The sequence below is a fragment of the Nyctibius grandis genome, chromosome 3, assembly GCF_013368605.1.
Source record: "Nyctibius grandis isolate bNycGra1 chromosome 3, bNycGra1.pri, whole genome shotgun sequence".
NCBI classification, from domain to species: Eukaryota; Metazoa; Chordata; class Aves; order Nyctibiiformes; family Nyctibiidae; genus Nyctibius; species Nyctibius grandis.
This window is the reverse complement of record NC_090660.1, coordinates 42,124,543-42,143,496: the sequence shown is the minus strand read 5'-3', so window position 1 is coordinate 42,143,496 and position 18,954 is coordinate 42,124,543. Positions and strand designations below refer to the sequence as shown.

The 18,954-nt window shown below is 37.7% G+C and overlaps 1 protein-coding gene across 1 annotated transcript in view; it reads right to left on the bottom strand.

Annotated features, from left to right (window-relative positions):
• Window positions 1-18,954, bottom strand: part of GABBR2 (gamma-aminobutyric acid type B receptor subunit 2) — a 523,105-nt gene that overhangs the window by 310,299 nt on the left and 193,852 nt on the right. The window contains exon 3 of the mRNA XM_068396715.1: window positions 3,132-3,302. Coding sequence (XP_068252816.1) covers window positions 3,132-3,302 — 171 coding nt within the window. The remainder of the gene's footprint in view (window positions 1-3,131; window positions 3,303-18,954) is intronic.

Here is an 18,954-nt window from a genome sequence, read left to right as displayed (position 1 = left end):
ACATTCAGTTACTTCTGGTCTAGTGGCTTGTAATGCATTTTCAGCATAGAAAAGAAGAATCACATCCTAAACTCAGTGGGATTTTACAACAAAGAGAGTTTTAGATGCTGTTCAACAATTTTGTCACTTTCAAAAAATGTTAGGAAAATGAATAGTTTAAACAGTACTTAGAAGGATGGTTTTGCCTGATGTTCCTTTAGAGAGAAAATTATGGTTTCAGCAGATGTATAGGCTTATACCAGCACCTGGAGGTCACTAACAGGCCTTCATGGTCCCTCCTCTGGGACCTCCACCTACACCTTTGGTCACGTGTCTTCAGTCTCTGCCATGGACTTGCTCAGCAATCACAAGACCTGACCCGCTGATTGACTTCCCAGCTTCGCCTTGGACCTGATGCACTGCCATGGACTTACTTGCCTGATGGTCTGCACCCTTGGCTGAGCCTGACCTTGACCTCTGGGCCTGCTCTCCTCCCTTGCAGTGGGGCTGGGTTCTGCCTGGCCACCACCATGTTCTCCCTCTCTGCTGCTGGTGGCTCCCATCCCTGGGCCACCTGTCCCATTCTCCTGGACAGCCTACTAGTTAATCCCTGCAGTTTTTCCTGTGCTTTCACTGTCTGCACAGAAACACGAAGAGAAGGCAGAAATTCTGCATTGAGCTGAAAAAGGAAGGATGGAGCTTTAATAACTTCAAAGACTGAGGACTCAACATGCTCTACAAAAATCACCTGAATTCAAGGAAGTCTTAACTGGATCTTTCATTATCTGAATGCTTTAATGAATCACACTAAATTGAGTTTGCAGTCTGACACAGAACGAAGTTGCTTACCTTTCAAGAGAAATGGAAGGACTTTGAACTCAGGGCCAGCATTCTAGAAAACCCTAGAAAGACCCAGTTTTAATATTTCTTAAGTGACCAGGACAGATGTAAAATCCATCCCTCTGTCACAAAGGAAGACCAAGAATCCCTATGTCATGTTTGTTTAGTCTTATCTTAACAGATGCTCCACAATGAAGGTTCAACTACCTACGCTGTCTATTCCACTGTTTTCCACTTTTAATCTTTCTTATAAAACATTTTTCTAGATTACTTAACATTTTTATAGACTTCTCTCATTTACTTCCTTCTTGAAGATGATATTAGACCTGATGTTCCAACTTACATCTAATTAGCACTAAGTAGAGCTGAAGTTTACTCTATGTGTCTTAAGTGTCAATATTGCATCATATCAGGGGTGGTAAATGGGAGCCGTGTGCTTTCTTTCTACTTTTTAGAGTAAGTCGAGCAGTCTGATATTCTTGACCCCTTACCCAAGTTGCAGTTCACTGTAGTGCTTCCCATATCTTTCTCTGGAGATCTGCTGCCTAGATAGCTATTCTTCGTTAATATAGTTGATTATTGTAGTCTAGTATTTTGCAGTTTTTCACTTACATACTATTTATATTAAAACCTCTCTCAACTTGTCAAGATCATTCAGAAACCTAATCCTGTCCTCTGCAAAGTGCTTGCAGCTTTTCCCAAGTAGGTATCAACTGCAGATTTAATAAACATTTTCTCTCTCCCACTATATAGAGAAAACCTTATCTCTTTCTAGGGAAACCACTTGACAGAACCCCATCCTTCTTGTTTGACAGTGAACCACTGATAAGTACTCTTTGAAATTATAATTCCAAGCCAGTGAAAGATAAAGCATATCGTACTTTTTGGTTACTTTTTGCTTCAGCATTCATTTTAAGAACAAATATTCAACTGATCTGATGTCAATTAACCTTGGCGGCATGAATATTGGTTAGAGACTTCTTTTCCAGTATCTTCCTCAAGATGAAGTTTCCCTACTTTTCCTTACGAACACCTTTAACATTTTTATAAGTCATAAAACATCACGCTTCTCACCTACTCCATCTCCTTGAGACCTGTTATCTTGTCATAGAAGGAAATTAGATTTCTTTACATGATTTATTCTTGACAAATCCATTTTGGCCATTGTTTAGCATCTTTTTATCTTCTGGGTAATTCCAAACAGATTAGCTGCTCAAGTGTCTTTCCAGGAATTAAATTTACACTGCCTGGTCTATAATTCCCTGGGTCTTTATGTGTTTTTTGGAGAGACAGACACAAAGGTTTCTTCCCTCCCCGTACAATTCATTTACTTTTTATCTTTTAATTCTCAAAGCTTGTAAGGGAAGACTCTAAGATTTTCTTAAGTACTCCATAATGAATTAATTGTGCCAGACAATTTGAAAATATCTGACTCATTTAAAAGCAGACTCTAACCTGTTCTTACCCCTCTTCATTAGTTTTAATTACACCAGTCTTGAGAACAGAGTCAGCCTTTTTTTTAATGAATGCTGAGGAAGGAAAAAAACCCAACCATGAAACTGGCATGCCTCTATTAGTTTTGCCTCCCTGTCAATTAATGGGCCAACTCTTTCCCTTGTCTTGCTCTGATTAATTATTTATAGGATGTTTTCTTTTAACTACTTTATTGTTAAAACCATGCTTAAGACACTCGGCCCATACTTCATTGCAATTTCTATGTCCAAAATGCTGCTCAGGGTGAAATTCAGAAAATTTGGAGGGTGCATAGTACATGATCTTATCAGTTCTGGGGCTTTAGTCATTTCTGTCTCAGTAAGCTCCTCCAATATTTTCAGCCATAGACTTACCAGATTTTGTTCTTCAATGTTCGAATTAATCAGACTGATGCTTATATCAAATCAGGGCATGAAAGGAACACAACGAAATTAGATATATTCTCTCTTCTAAGCGAACCAATGTCAAGATACAAGCCTTCTTCAAAAATCATACACTTTGGCAAGTCAAAGAGCATAAAGCAACCTTCGCTACAAAAAAAAAAAGTGATTTTTTTTGCACTTGGGTGCAGTGATCTCGGTGAAAAAAAACAGTCAAGGGAAAGAATGGGTAGTTTTTACTATAGACAATCAAATAAGCCCCAGAAGGGCATTAAGTTTATTCAGTACAGCAAATTTGACCTAGTCAGACAAAGACAAACAAGACTGAAACAGTGGGTCTGTTTCTTTTTACTTAATTGCTATTAATGGAGGAACCAGCTCCTTGGAAGTCTGATATTAGTAGCTCTCTTTGTGTACTGGAAATTATGCAAATCTTACCTCAGAGAACCTTTGTACATCCTGAGTCAAAGTTCCTACTCTCTTCCACTGATAATATTTGAGTAACTTCAAAATTGCTGGATTCACTGCATTATCAGATGGCACTGTCCGGAAGAAATAAGGATATTTTTTCTTATCAGCCAACTCTGGGGTTGTTGCTGCAAATGAAAGCTGAAAAAAATCAAACAATAAAATACGAAAGTCACCATAAGTCATCTAGCAGCCAGAAGAAAAACTTTGCTCTTCTCAGTGCAACAAGACACAATCCACACATCATGGTCATGTAGAGAATTCTCGTCATCATACAGATTGGAAGTCATACCAGCATCATTTACTGATTTTCTTATAAAGAGATTTTTGAAATATCTTAGTTCTATAAATGACCTGCTACAAAATTAAACTAGGCAATCTTCAAAGTCAGTGGTGTATAATTCTCTGTTTGAGATCATGCATCTTATACATTGCACAGAGCAAGAAGCTCTAAGGAAGTAAATCTCTATGATGAATTCCCCATCGACTTCTTTCTACGTTCTCTTCAGAAAAGTTGAGAATTTTTCTAAGGGGATACTCTCAAACTCTTCTATGTGTTTGAATTAGAGGGTGAACCTCTAGTAGCACTTCTTCCTATCTCCAGGTAATAGAAAAGGTACCAGAAACAGAGAAAATAATCAACACAACCAAGGCTGCAGCTCAGAAGTTTACCTGGCTTCCAGCTTCTTCCACTGAAGCAGACCCCTGTGATCTATGTTATCAAAGGCGACTCAGTGGCTAATTCTACGACTGAAAACACCAGAATTTGTACATGGTTTGAGAATGCTTATAATGAAAGAAAAGAGGAAACCTATTAATGCAAAAAAAAAAAAATCAGAAAACTTCACTGAATTCTTCTGCTCGAGTCACAGGCAGCATGTTTTTGTGAATTCTCTTCTATTGTATATTTTTGTGACTTATTTTCAGGCAGTGTTATAAAGGAAATGCCTGCATATTCACTTTCTGAAAATGTTCTGAATCCAAAGATACTTGTGGTTACTTCGTCTAGTATTTTTTAGGTTGCTGGAATGTGTTTCTTGAGCTTTTTTTTCAGTCATGCATAGCAGTTGAGGATTTTTTTAAAGCACCAATTTAATGCAAATTGGTTTGTCTGTTGAAAAATAATCTCCCTAATACAGTTATGTTAAGTCTTTCAAACTCAATAAACAGTCAGTAAGTGTAGGTGAATTCAAGCCTACATAAGTACATCCAACCATAGTATTAAGTTTACACTTTCTTCAATCAAGCATTCAGTATATTTGGGCTAGAAACCCTCTTTTGAAATTCAGATTACACAATTTTAATCTGAAATAACATCTAACTTTTTCTTCATGTTCATAATATCTAGATTTAGCCTGGCAGAGATAGGACTCATTCTCTGATTTTAGACTCACAAAGAACATATTGCATTGTTTTAACCTCCTAAGCCTGAATATAGTTTATTTTCCTTAATTAAATTAATTAAACCCCCTGAAATCCAAACAACTTGAAGTGTGGAAAACTGCACAGTTTACACTCTACCATTCAAAAAGAGAAGACTGTCTCTTCACCAGTCATTAGCTAGAAGGGATTTTTAAGACCTTTTACTGCCATGTAAGTCTAAGGTAAAATATTTTTAATATAGCAACTGCTCTTTTATTAGATTTTATTAAAAAAATACACTATGAGGTACTGTGATATTGTGGTCTTGATTTTCCAAACCAATATTGGTTGGCTCACTTAGAACTTTGTAACATTTAGCAATCAGCAGTGAGTTTACAAAGAGCTTATTTCCAGGGAAAAAGAATGAAAGTCTGCCAGGTGGACCTAGCCAGCTTTTCTGTCCAGCCTCGTTGTGCTGAACGTCATGCATTCACTGCACGACGAAAGTGGAAATAAAGACTTTTATCACTGACTGCAAAAAAAGAGAAAATTTGAATTTAGAAATCCATCATGAAGAGGAATGCTTCTCAGCAACCTGGCTGCTTGCAGCCTGGTGACTGCAAAGGACTTGCTTTTCAAGTTATGGTTTTGGATCAAATGTAATTTGATTGATCCTTAAGAAAAAGAAGTAAAGAGCAACGCTGGAGTAACAGTAGTGACAAGCAACACCGGTAAGGTTCACCTAACTCAGGTTCACAGATTGAATGGTAAATTTTTTTAATTAAAAGTGCAAAAAGCCTTAGTAATGAGGTGCATCTCTATAGCTGTGAGCTGGCTTTAGGGCCAAGATCTGTGATATCAGCAAGGCAATTCAGATCTACCCTTTGACGTTTTAGTTACTTAAACAAAGTGCCTAAATTAGTATCCTAATTGCCCAAATTTCCTTGGGAAACAATGAAGCAAAACCTTACCTCTGTTCATTGATTAAAGAAAGATGAAGAAGACTCATAACTTAGATTTCTCAGCCATGTAAAGTGAGATGAGATGAATCCAGGTTTATGTGTAATACTAATTACACCTGAATTACAAAAGAACATTCCTCTTAATTTTCTTTTTGAAGAAAGGTTTTATTAAAATATAAAATGGGAAAATGCTATGCTCAGACAATTCTTGGAACGTAGGATATGTTCGGAAGCCTTTCTTTCAAGCATCGCACATACCATGGTTGGTATCATTCTGCATTACTTTTGTCATTTTAACAGGACACTCAAGAGATGGACAAATAACCTGAAATAATTATGTCAGTCTTTTTTTTTTTTTTTTTCCTTCTTTCTCACAGAAGTTAAGTCATAGAAAATATTTAACTTTGCACAAAATCGTCCCTATGAGAGTTTGGGGACATGCAATGAACTCAACTCAACAATCACCGGCACTCAATATTCTGCTTTGAGAGAGACAAGGAGGGAAAAGGAAGAAGAAAAAACTCATTGTTTTAAAAAGTAGTAATGAAAAGTTCATGTTAATAAATAAATTGACACAATGTAGGCTTACTGGAAAAGCATGTGATATAGCACGGCTATATAGAAATATCAGTAAGATATTCATAACAAAAACTTTAACCTATGTGATAAAACAAATAGGATCACAACACAGTCCACCCACATATGCATTGAGTTGGTACAGCCCTTGTTAACTGAACAAAAATCCTCTGTATTTTAGGGCTAAAGTTGTCTATTCATGGCTGATTTGAAATTTGAACCTATTGAAAGGCAAACTTTTCAGTTTCTTCATTCTACAGGACTGAAAGACATAGAGAGCTGATTCTGCTTTTTGTTACGGGAATTTCTTTTTATAACTTCTAATTATTTAGTCAAAAACCTGGATGAATGGCAATCCTACTGCTCCTATAACTCTTTGCAAACCACAAAAGTACCATTTTTCACATTACTGTATTTTCAGAACATACATATTCATGCATTGCTAAAAAAATTTTGTTACAGGTGTTACCATAGTTGCCTCTCTGCATAGAGAAAAAGTGAGAGAGAAAAACGTTACAAGCGGAATTATAACTCAGCAATAAATGCCTGTGGGGTGTATGATGTCACTCTTTCACAGAAAATTATGTTACATAACTGCTGAAGGTGATGGCCAAAAGCCAAACTTCAAGAAGGGATGAAAGACAGGAAAAACGTTTTTTTCAAATTGTTATAAAATGGAGGACACAGTGGAAATACACCAGGTGAAATATCATATTGTGTGTGTGGTGTTTGTGTACATATGCAAACAGACTCTGTGCATGTGTGTATGTAGATCTAGAGAAAAAAAGTCAATTTTTATATACATATATAATGTATATATCAGTTTGAATACTGTCAGAAAAACTGAACCTACTTCTCAGGCCACCCCTGAGAAAACTTTCTTTAGAATATCTGCTTAAAATTTGTGAGCAACTTCTTCAGAACTTAAAATTAGTGTATGTAGAGAAACACATAAGCTATGACTCACATGGAGATTTCAGAGATGAAAGAGAGTTTAAAACTTTAAAACGGAAAACGAGGTAACATTTACTATTCAAGTAAGAACATTAACTATAGTACAAAATAAGAACCAAATAGACCAAGGTATCAAAAAAAAATGTTTATTTCTTCATAAAAGGCCAAATTCAGTAAAATTTCTGCTGCCTTAATATCACAATTAAGTCTGCTCAAATTCTAAAATGAAAGACTTCATTTAACAGCTAAAATGCACTATTTCTGACTTTTAAAATGATTCCTATTGCTTGTGTGATCACTATATAAATGGATTATAATTAGCAAGGTTTCACCAGAATGCATTTCGTCTGCACATGCTAAAGAAAAACAATAATGTTAATAACCTAAAAATCATTCAAGTCGGGAGTCAGTATGAAAGGAATCAGTGCAAAAAGACTTTCAAGTATGTCACCTGAAGTTGATTTACTTATATGCTTAGCTTACTGTGGTGGTCTCATTGTAATATACCCCACAGACCACATAGGAGCAAAAGCACAGTTAACTAGAGAGGCCCATATAGGGTGACTTCAAGCCAGTATTTCCAACAAACTCCCAACTGCACTGAAGTCAGTGCCAAAACTTCCTCAGAGCCCAGATTTCAAGCCTGTGATCTGAATACCTGGAAATCAGATTCAGCTAGTGAGATTTAACCACATTGGTGTACCTGTAACTCTGTAGGTCATCCTGACATTTTGCAGTATGCCTAGACTAAGATCTGTAGTCATGCAGATTCTTCTGTTTGAAAGATAAATACAGGGCTGGCTCAAGAGCGAGCCGAGCAGTTGTGCTTCATTGCTAGCAATGGAGAAGCAGAGCTAATGGTTTTATCTTACCCTGTGAATAGAAAGGAAGCAAGGAATAACAGTTGTGGAACGGGTCCAAAGCAAAATTCAGGAATCGGTGTGAAATAGAAAAACAACAAAACATTAAAGATGATGCAGAAAGGACCTGATGGCACTATGGGTGTAAAAGAGTGTCTTACGGTAAAGAGTTTTGAGGCTATAAAATGTATAACATTTTTATGCTTTTTTAAAAAAAGCTTGGAAATTATCCAAAATTGAAAAAGCCCGTGAGACAAATTTTACTTTCAGATTAAAAGAAATCCCACCAAACATTATTCCACAGAAGTCAAGGAAATTTCTTTGGCTTCACACTGAGAGTGAAAGTAGAATTTGATAATGGAGAGCAGAGGAGACAATGTTACATAACTATTATGAAAAATGCTTCAGCCTAATACGACAGATGGCCAGGTTAAGGAATTTCAACTGGTGGAATTTGCTGAAAAACTGAAAAATATACAGAAAGATTTTATTAAGGAGGTTTTGGTGTCAGGTATATGTTTTGATAAATTAAATTTTCTCCAGAAAGATGATACTTTTTGAAAGATGAAAACATTAATTTGGTGAAAATCCACACAGTTTCATGGAAGGGTTGTGAGCAACACTAGATAGAGTGAGGTGAAAAAAAAATGTTAAAGTGTAGAAAGGAACAATTCTGCACAAGAGGAGCAGAAGCTAGCTCTATAACACCATATGAAACTGAAATGAGGTGTGGTAGATTAAACCAAGAATATCAATCTAAAGTGCTTTCAAGGTAAAGCAAGCATGTTCCCATTTTAGGGAAGTAACAGAGCGTTTCCTTTAAAAAAAACAGTACAGAAGTGGGAATAGTAAGATGATATGCTCTGGCCTTCATTTAAGAAAATGGCATGCAACACTAATGAAATCAATGGGAAAGACTAGGAGTTATGTAAGAGAGAATGGATATTAGAGAGCTGAAACAAAATTAGAAAAGGAAACAACACTATATACAGAGTATATATGTTCCATATAGAAGTCCAGAGGCTGGAAGCTGGAAGGCTGAAGCCACTCTGCAGTTGCAAGAACTCCAGAGAGAAGTGAAGCTGCCAGAAATGGCAAGTGGTCTTCTAGTGTTTGGTTGTTTTATTATCTCTAGGAAGCATTTACATTTAAATTTTGTCACTGTAATAATGTACAGGAGTCTGGGAAAAATAAAAGTGCAGAACTAACCCTGGGGTAAGCAGTCACCCTAATCTAAGGCAACAGGTCTGTTCAAGGGTTACATGTATTTAAGAGGATTGTATCAGTTGAAGTAAATCAATAACAGAAACCCTTAGCAAAGTTATTGTAGGTTCATAAAGCCAGTAGGGCAGGAAACCGCACTCCCCTCGTAAAGCAGAGTGGCCCGTGGAGTGGAGTGGCTACAGGATCTGAAGCATGTCCCACCACAAACCCCCCAGCAGCTCGAAGGAGGCCCCTGACGTCTGGCAGGAGGTGCCAGAGCATCCAGATTTCAATCGCGAATTGAGAATGAGGTGTCACTCGCAGCACTAGTCTCTCCAAAGGAGCAGGTTGTGAAACAAAACTACTCACTGTGTGCATAGAGTATTATGCATCGGAGGGGGAAAATGAAAAAAAAAAGCCTTAGGTCACAGGGTAATCTCCCTTTAATAAAATGTCATCTGCTAAGACAAGTGATTCATGTTTGCAAATGGGGAAAATTAGCTTATGGAGCACCAGAGAGATTAGCTTAATTTTCCTAGGTTTCTGCACTGTGGCTTGTACAAGTATTTTATTAATGATCCCTAGATATTTAAATCTGCCCCTGTTGCTGCAAAACTAGTCTTTTTTGTATATGGCAGATATCACCTATACTTCCTGTACCTTTATCTAGAAAGCTAAATTATGCTGATAAATCAACATTGCTAAACAGGATATAAACTGCTGATTCAATCAATTGCTGAAATCATTTATCATCATAACTAAAGATTGCATGTCATGTATGCTTAGATAGGAAGCAATATTTTCTGTGAAAAAGGAAAATGCAAATAATTATTTCCAAAAAGAAGACAGAATGTCAGAAATCTCCACAGAAAATACTCTTACAGTGGTACGGGATTGCACATATAGAATCTTGTCGTAGGAAAATAACAAGGACGAAACTCAGGAAAATTATAATTTGTGGCAATGGGTACTTGTGACACCACACACTGTTCCTTTGTCTGCTTTGCCAGGAGCGCTAATGCTTTGACAAGCCTGTGCCAACAACAATAATACTCGAGTGCAGGCATGTGATGACTTGATGGTCCCAGGAGCTAGAAAGACCAGAATGGAAACTAATGAATAATGAAGAGTTAAGAGATTTGCCTGCCGCAACTCTTGAGACAGCATTAGATGATGTCACATAACAAGTGAAACAATATACTCTTAACCCAGAGACAGAGAATAGATCGAAGCATAACAATTAAATTGCATTTTTAATTGAACGGTAATTGATGTTTCGTAATAAATGCTAGAAGACAAAGAATATAAAGATTTAGGTTAAATATTAATTCACTATTTAAAGATTAACAGTAACCTTACCATACAAGCCACCTTGCCCAGATGCGCAGTCAAACTACCACTGAACTTGATCTTACCACTAGTCAAGTTATGAATTAATTTTAATATAATAACAATACTTGTTAAGAAAATAGTGATATATAATCAAGAAGAATATTAAAGAGAACCTTAAGAAATACATGATAGCATGTAAAGTAAAAAAAAGTGATATATTAGGCTGCTCCTTCCCATCCCGATGCACAAAATGTATCATCAAATCAACTGTGATGCATGATTTAGAGAAAAGGGATGTGGAAATAACATTGCAAAGATGGTCACAAACACCCAAATATTTGGAAAATATTCCAACATAAGAAGCTAAGTGCAGCAACTTCATTGACAGAGGCATTGCATAGATCTTCAAAGCAGGTGAAAGCAATACACAGTAATAAAGATCAAGAAACAAAGATAATGTTTCTTGACAATTTGCCTGCACAGCTGCTGGTGGCAAGAGTCTCTATACACAGACTGTAAAGGAGCTAGTTCTGAACCGGACCTAGGAATCAAAGTGGCAATCTCCCCTACTAGTTATACTCTAATCCAGATCTCCAAATAGCACAGGTGACGCACTAACATAAGTTGAAAGAAGAAAGAAGAGGGACTAAAGAAGAAAATATTAACAAGAAATTATGCTTTTCCAGCAGTGGTAGATCAGCTACATTTTTACCTGTCATAAATACTCTTAAATATTTACTTGAATGAAAGCTCTGGAGACTCTATCATACTTACATTCAGAAGATTTTATGGGATTGGACAAACTTCAGTGCTATAACAAAACTAAAGATCAATAAAAAACGTTCTGTTAACTCTGTATAGGCTTTCATTATGACAGTTGCAAGAGCAAAATAGAAGTCTGGGAGAAAATCCATAATGCCTCACTAGCTGGTAAATGGGCAGGATGCCTCATCCAAATGGGAACATAAAAATACACATTGTATCAAACACACTGGACAAGCATGGATCTCATGGATGAACATCTCTTTCATCATCCATAACACATTACCCATCTGATTAGAGCTACTGTTCCTTTTAAAATCAGATGTTTTGCCAAATACTCCTGCCCAATATCGTCGGCCGTTACCTTCATTAATTCTGTGTCTGAAATTGCTTCCACTGACTGCCTTTTGGCACCTGGGAGTTTCCAGAAAAAGCACTTCCAGCTGGTCTCAAGGTTGGAAGGCACCCGGTTGGATGGCATTCCAGTGAAGTAATCCCATCACAATAAGATTGATATTCAGCTGCATGCTGCTCTGGAGATGTTTCAGGAAGCAATTCTGGCTACCGAATAAATCACTATTTTTGAGGATAGAAACTGGTTTAGATAAAATAAAATCCATATGAGAAGTACTTCAGCTGAAAGACATGTGCCTGTAGGCTAATGTTCAGTCCTGTTTGCTTCCCGATTGGGTTGCCTGACCTACTCCCAGCATGACTGGGTAAGAGCTGCAGATGTCTGAATGCAAGAAGACATTCTTGGTTTTTTGGTCTTAAAATTTCCTACTCTCATAAAGTCTGTGGGTTATGTTGAAGAATAATGATTGAATTGGTCCTCAGCTGAGGGGTTTTTTTTTGTCTTAAAGTAATGCAGAGGATAAACACTAGTTGAAAATGGTAGCAGATCTGCTGAAAAAAAAAAAAGAAGAAAATTATCTAGACATTAGCATTACTGCTTCACCTGCCTCTCAGGCTGGAAGATTAAAACTTCCACCCACCTGTTCACACCAGCCAGAGTCTACACTTAAGAACTTCACAGAAAAAAAAAAGTTAAAGGAATTCCTAGAACGACATTTCAGGTGAACAGAAAAGAGAGGACTTCTTAGCGTTCAGAGCAGAATGAAGTTACAGATAAAATCCAAGTCCAAGTAACAGGATCCACTGTAAGTTCTAATAAATACTGCGTAACGAACCTAATACATTTATCTTACTTCTGAGACATATACAAGGAAGTATTGAGACACATACAAGGAAGTATATCATGGCGTTACGGAGAGTATCCTTCAATTCAATGGTTAACAGTGCAACCCGTCAAGTTGATAGAGGCTTTGTAATTTATACAGTGTTTCAGTAGGTAGCCAGCTGAACATGAGGCAGAATCATCTCAAACAGATTACCACATCTAAAAGTCAAAATTTAGCATTAGGCTTAACTTGATTCTTTCACTCTTAATGGAAAATAAACAACTGCTAACCCTTTTTCATTGCATATTTCTTCTGACCATTCATTTGAAAAGATCTATCACAGTTTGAAGCAGATCTCAAAAAAAAAAAAAAGTTACTAGGAATAAAACTAGCAATCATGAATTGCTTTTTCTACTCTAGAAAAAAAAATCAGATCTGTATTAGCCACAAATCAATTACACCTAATAGGTGTTTTGCTTACAGCTAGAGGTTGACCAGAGAATTGTAATTAAACAGCAGATTTATAAAAGTTGCTGCAAAAATTGTTTTCATTTCCAAACAGAATAAAAGACAGAATCTTTTGAGCATTTTCATAAATGGAACTGCATCGTGAGAGAGGTTTGTATATCTTTGTCTGTCACACTCAGTTGCTTAGCATTTGGCTACTGGCCTGGATTATACCAGAATTCAGCTTCAAATCCCTGCTCTACTTCAGTCACAGCATTATTATTTATCCCAAATCAAGCACAGTCTCTTACACTTGTACTCTCACTACCCAGCTTACTTGTCTCTTGTCTATAAAAGATTATCCTCAAAATTTAGTGAAAACCAACAACTTTGTAAAATATTTCACCTTTGATGAAACAGGCTATATTTCCATAATCCATTTAAAAAAAAAAGGAAAATATTCTTTCCAGACCTATTCACAACAGCGTGCTCCTGGCTGGCTGCCCAAAACTATTATGATTCTATTAGTATTTGTTTGTCAGACTTCATCCAGCTAACACATGTTAAAACTACAGCTGTTCTGTCTACATTTGGATTTTAAACAAGATATCCGGTTTATTATTTTTTCCCCTCTAAAAACGGAAAGGAGAGAAAAACTTCCCCAATACAAAGATACCTTAATTGTGCAACATGGGGTGTCTTGTTCTTGTGAGCACATCAACCCTCCACTCTGCTAGAAACAGGCAGAAGGACCATTGGTGAGATTTAAGATGAGAATTCACCACTACTTTCGTGGAGTGGACACCTAATACAGTCCCAATTCTGTCTTTTCCATTGTTTATTTCTTTTGCCGCAAACATGGCATCTGAAGAAATAAAACACACCAAGTTAACTCACAATTTACTGAAATCCTAACAAAAATATTTTTTGCACAGCCCTAAGTCATGAATTAGCGGTTTGTTTATTTCTTCATTCTCTGGTTTCAAACCTAAGCAAGAAATCCTAGATTTCAAAGCCAAAACAGATGACATCCTCACTATGCAATGTCGTGACATATGAAGAAGCTGTTTACTCTACATGGAGCAGCACAGCTCAGAGATGCTTTATCAGGTCCTGGGACCACCACCCCGGCACTAATTCTGCACTCTGCCTGGGCTAATTTGCCTTTTCTTTCAGCTTTGTAACTTTTGTGATATCTCAGCACTGCATGCTGCAGTCACACCTCACCAGAAGTGTTTAGAGAGTATCACAGAATCACAGAATCACAGAATGTTAGGGATTGGAAGGGACCTCGAAAGATCATCTAGTCCAATCCCCCTGCCGGAGCAGGATTGCCTAGACCATATCACACAGGAACGCGTCCAGGCGGGTTTTGAATGTCTCCAGAGAAGGAGACTCCACAACCTCTCTGGGCAGCCTGTTCCAGTGTTCGGTCACCCTCACCGTAAAGAAGTTTTTCCTCATATTTAAGTGGAACCTCCTGTGTTCCAGCTTGCACCCATTGCCCCTTGTCCTGTCAAGGGATGTCACTGAGAAGAGCCTGGCTCCATCCTCATGACACTTGCCCTTTACATATTTATAAACATTAATGAGGTCACCCCTCAGTCTCCTCTTCTCCAAGCTAAAGAGACCCAGCTCCCTCAGCCTCTCCTCATAAGGGAGATGTTCCACTCCCTTAATCATCTTCGTGGCTCTGCGCTGGACTCTCTCTAGCAGTTCCCTGTCCTTCTTGAACTGAGGGGCCCAGAACTGGACACAATACTCCAGATGCGGCCTCACCAGGGCAGAGTAGAGGGGGAGGAGAACCTCTCTCGACCTGCTGACCACACCCCTTCTAATACACCCCAGGATGCCATTGGCCTTCTTGGCCACAAGGACACACTGCTGGCTCATGGTCATCCTGTTGTCCACTAGGACCCCCAGGTCTCTTTCCCCTACGCTGCTCTCCAACAGCTCTGTCCCCAACTTGTACTGGTACATGGGGTTGTTCTTGCCCAGATGCAGGACTCTACACTTGCCCTTCTTATATTTCATTAAATTTCTCCCCGCCCAACTCTCCAGCCTGTCCAGGTCCCTCTGAATGGCTGCGCAGCCTTCCGGCGCCTCAGCCACTCCTCCCAGTTTTGTGTCATCAGCGAACTTGCTGACAGCGCACTCTAATCCCTCATCCAAGTCATTAATGAATATATTGAATAGAACTGGTCCCAGAACCGACCCTTGCGGGACTCCGCTAGACACAGACCTCCAACTGGACTCTGTCCCATTGACCACCGCTCTCTGGCTTCTTTCCTTCAGCCAGTTCACAATCCACCTCACTACCCGATCATCCAGACCACACTTCCCCAGTTTAGCTGCGAGGATGCTGTGGGAGACCGTGTCAAACGATTTACTGAAATCGAGTCCTACATCATTCGCTTGGAACTGCACCTTCTCTAATAATGGATGAAGAGGGGTTATGCTACAGAAATCAAGGGTTTGCTGGAGGGGAGATGATGAAACAAAAACTGATAAAAAACCAATGAACTTTCTTTGCCAAGAGACATTGTCAGCAAAATAAGCACTGCTTGCCCAGCAGCAAGGGCAACTTGGGTTACATTGCCACTAAAAACCTTCAGCAGAAATGCCAATCACAATTATGATTATAATACATTTGGCACTAAAATGTCAAATGTGTCGTTGATACTCCTCTAAGAAATAACCAAGATCACGCATACTTTATGGTTTTCTTTATCTGCAGTCAATACAGATTTTAGTAAGATGCTCTAGGTAAAAAGCTACATGTACAAAACCTTGTAGTAATGCATGCAACTAGCAAATATTCGTGCAGATATATTCAGACAATCTAAATCACAAAACTATTTGTCAGCTTAAAGCTGTATTTTGTGGTTTCTGATCTGTAAAGATGAGTGGCTGTCTTGGTCCGAGTACAGTCAGAAAACAAAAATCCCATCTCGAATGTCACTGAAGAAGTGGAAGAAAGCACGAGAGTTTCCTCCCAGTGCCAGCGCCTTTGGGACATCAGTTAATTGTTGCCTGAGTAACCCTCAATGTGTTTGTCTCAATACCTATGCCTTACAGGTCACTTCAGCAGTTACTATTAATTTGATAAGTGTTTCTTTATGTCTGCATTTGATTTTAAGTACAGTACTTGCCCCTGGTCTTAGAATGCATGCTGGGTAGAAAGCATTAACATTATCTACACCATTTAAGATTACGTACACTTCAATTAGATCTCTCAACCATTTTTCCTTAGTTGCTGCCATCGTCCTAGTTCCTCCAGGCTGAAAGCTGAATGTTTTCTCTAGACCTTGTTATCTTTTTTGTCATTTACTCCATAAAACTGCTCACTATAATCCTATCTATTTCTGAAAATAGCCCTTATCAATCTGCTCTTTTTACATTGTTTTCCATAATTTACATTCGTCCAGGTGAGAAAAAAACTGAACTAAATCACTCCACATCCTTATGTAATACTAAACCCAACATAGCCTTAATTTTTCATAAGCAAGGAATATCTTTGTGCTTGATCTTTGTCGCGGAGTCGGGAAAGTGCTTAAGAATATGGTTTAATTTTAAATATTTCAAGAGTTATATTGATTTGAGAGAAGGAACTCGTATATGAAAATTCAGTACATGCATTAGAGTTTGGCAGTGCTTATTAGTTTTGGAAGGCTGGTTTAAATCTTTCCTAATTCAAATTACTCACTTCTGATGTGCAGTGATTAAGTTGCAAGTTTTAAAGTCACTTGCCTCTTCTCAACCCTCTCATTCGTGATCCAATGTTTTATGAATTGCTGTTTATTTTTATACATCATTTCTGACCAAATTGTTGTCATATTTGTGCTCTTTTTTTAGTTTTTCTTTTTTTTTTTTTTTTTAACCGCATATCTTATGGCTTTGTCTGCTTGGTCTTAACAGTTTACTGCCTTTGGCTTCTGTTATTTTGGCTACTGCTAAGTTCTTTTGGTCTTTTTCAAACACTGCTCTTGGACATATTCCTGCCAAGTGTGAATACATCTATTATTCTTACTGCCTCTACATGGGACAAACCCATTATGGGACAAACAGCAGGGCAAATGGAAAGTATTTTGACAAAGGTGACCAGTGCGATTCCAGATCAGAAAATATAAACCATTAATATTCAGACAAAGATTTCAGAAATTAAATTGGTGATCTGGATGGCTTTTCCTGAAGAATTCTACTTTGCAAGCTAACATACATTCACTATGAATTTTGAAGTACCTCCCACAGTTAAAATAATGTCAGCTTTATCAAGAATACATATCAAGAGATGCACTAACAACCAATATTAATGTACTGTGCATCTGAGTGAAAAACAAAATAAGATTAACCATATTCACTGCCTTTTTTACAAGTAGGTTATTCAGAAATTCTCTGAAGTTAAATAGTTAAGTTTGTTAAATGAACAGCAAATGAGTTTGGGTTTTGGTTTGGGTTTTTTTGACCTTTAGACTTACCTACTAAAGAGAACTATGTTTTTGAGATTTGAGGCTCCTGGTATATTTGACCACTTATCCAGTAACAAAAGAAAAGGTAAACCACAAGTGACTCTGTTTGAGCAGTAGTAAAAATAAATGTACTTTCCTAATGTTTGTATGGTATCTTTGCAGCAAGTTCACAGAAAGTCCTAGAAATTATTAGGGCATTCTTTTCTTTTTTTCTTTTTTTTTTTTTTCTTTTCTTAATTTGATTGTAAGATTCATTCAGCTTACTACCCCTAAATTGCTGGAATTGCCAGCTTTCGTTTCTACCATTGTAATAGTCAATTTATTCTCCAGCTTCGTGGACTCCGGATTTTCCTCATGTAGAAATCTTGTCTTTTTCTATTCTGACTACTCTGAGTAGAAAAGCATCTCCCACAGTACAGATAAGAATTGATCAGAGGAAGGCCAGCTTGAATACAACCCTCTTGACCCATTCCAAAACAAGGCTCTGAAGATAAAAGACAGGGAGAAAACCCTGGCAGGAAATAAGCAACAGAGCAAGAACTGGGTAAGAGATCGTGAGATAGACGGACAAATGACAAGAATAGAAGAGGTGCTGTTCAGAGCACAGAAAAAAGGAAGACGCTCTGCAGGAAAAAAAGGAGATGAACAGACCAAAACAAAACATGGACAGACACAGTGGACAGATGCAGAGAACAGGAGGAATCTTGGCTTCATTTATAATCTGCTGAAAGCTTGGCTTTGTGAGTACTTGGGCTGATATATGCAAACACAAGCATCTAACCAGCTGCATGATTACATGTCCCATGTTCAACTAAGGAATTTCAGAGGTCTACAGCCACTGAAATACCTGGGTCACTTGGACCTCAAAGAAGAGTAAGTAGAGGGCAGCTTTCTAAGACTTTCATTATGTCTACATGAGGAATTTTACCTCCCAGTATATTTACAGCAGTGTAAAGCTTCAAGTTTGATGTGATTTATATTGGTACATTATAACTTGTATTGACTTGCCTGGGATAAACCTCAAGGTGAGATGAATCATTCCCTAGAAGCATCTGCTTCTCACTACTGTAGGCACTAATGGGAGACTACAGTGACTGTATCAGATGCAGCCACCTACACTACACTTGGTCGAATGAATCCAATAGAAATTTTCCGATCTATATAGATATTTAAGCATGTGAAGAAGTAGTGAGGCACCTAGAAGACACTTCAGCCTCTTAACCCCTGAGGATATTTAGGTATTTGATCTCTTTAAAAGTTTAAACTAAATGGTTAGTAAAACTGCTGGTGCCCTAATTCTTCAAAAATCGTATTAAAAGATAAATACAGATGTCACCAAATATTCAAGTGGATCTATATCTTCACTGTCTGGAAAAATTCTTACCATAGTGCTAAAGTTTAAGGTAACTGAATTTTCACTGTAATTTCTCTCAATCTTAAAAATACCAGGTGTCTCAAAACAGTCTTAACTCTGTCCTTACTACATCATTCATCATAGTATAATATTTCTACTTCTACATAAACAGCCCAAAGCAACTTACAGGGTAATTGTTTACTTTGTTGAATAAGACTTGCCATTTGATCCAGTGATTTTTTGTAGCGTCCTTAAGCATGTAGTGTCATTAAACAAGATATATGTCATCCCCATATAACATCCCTCTACGACCATCAAGCTCATTTACCTT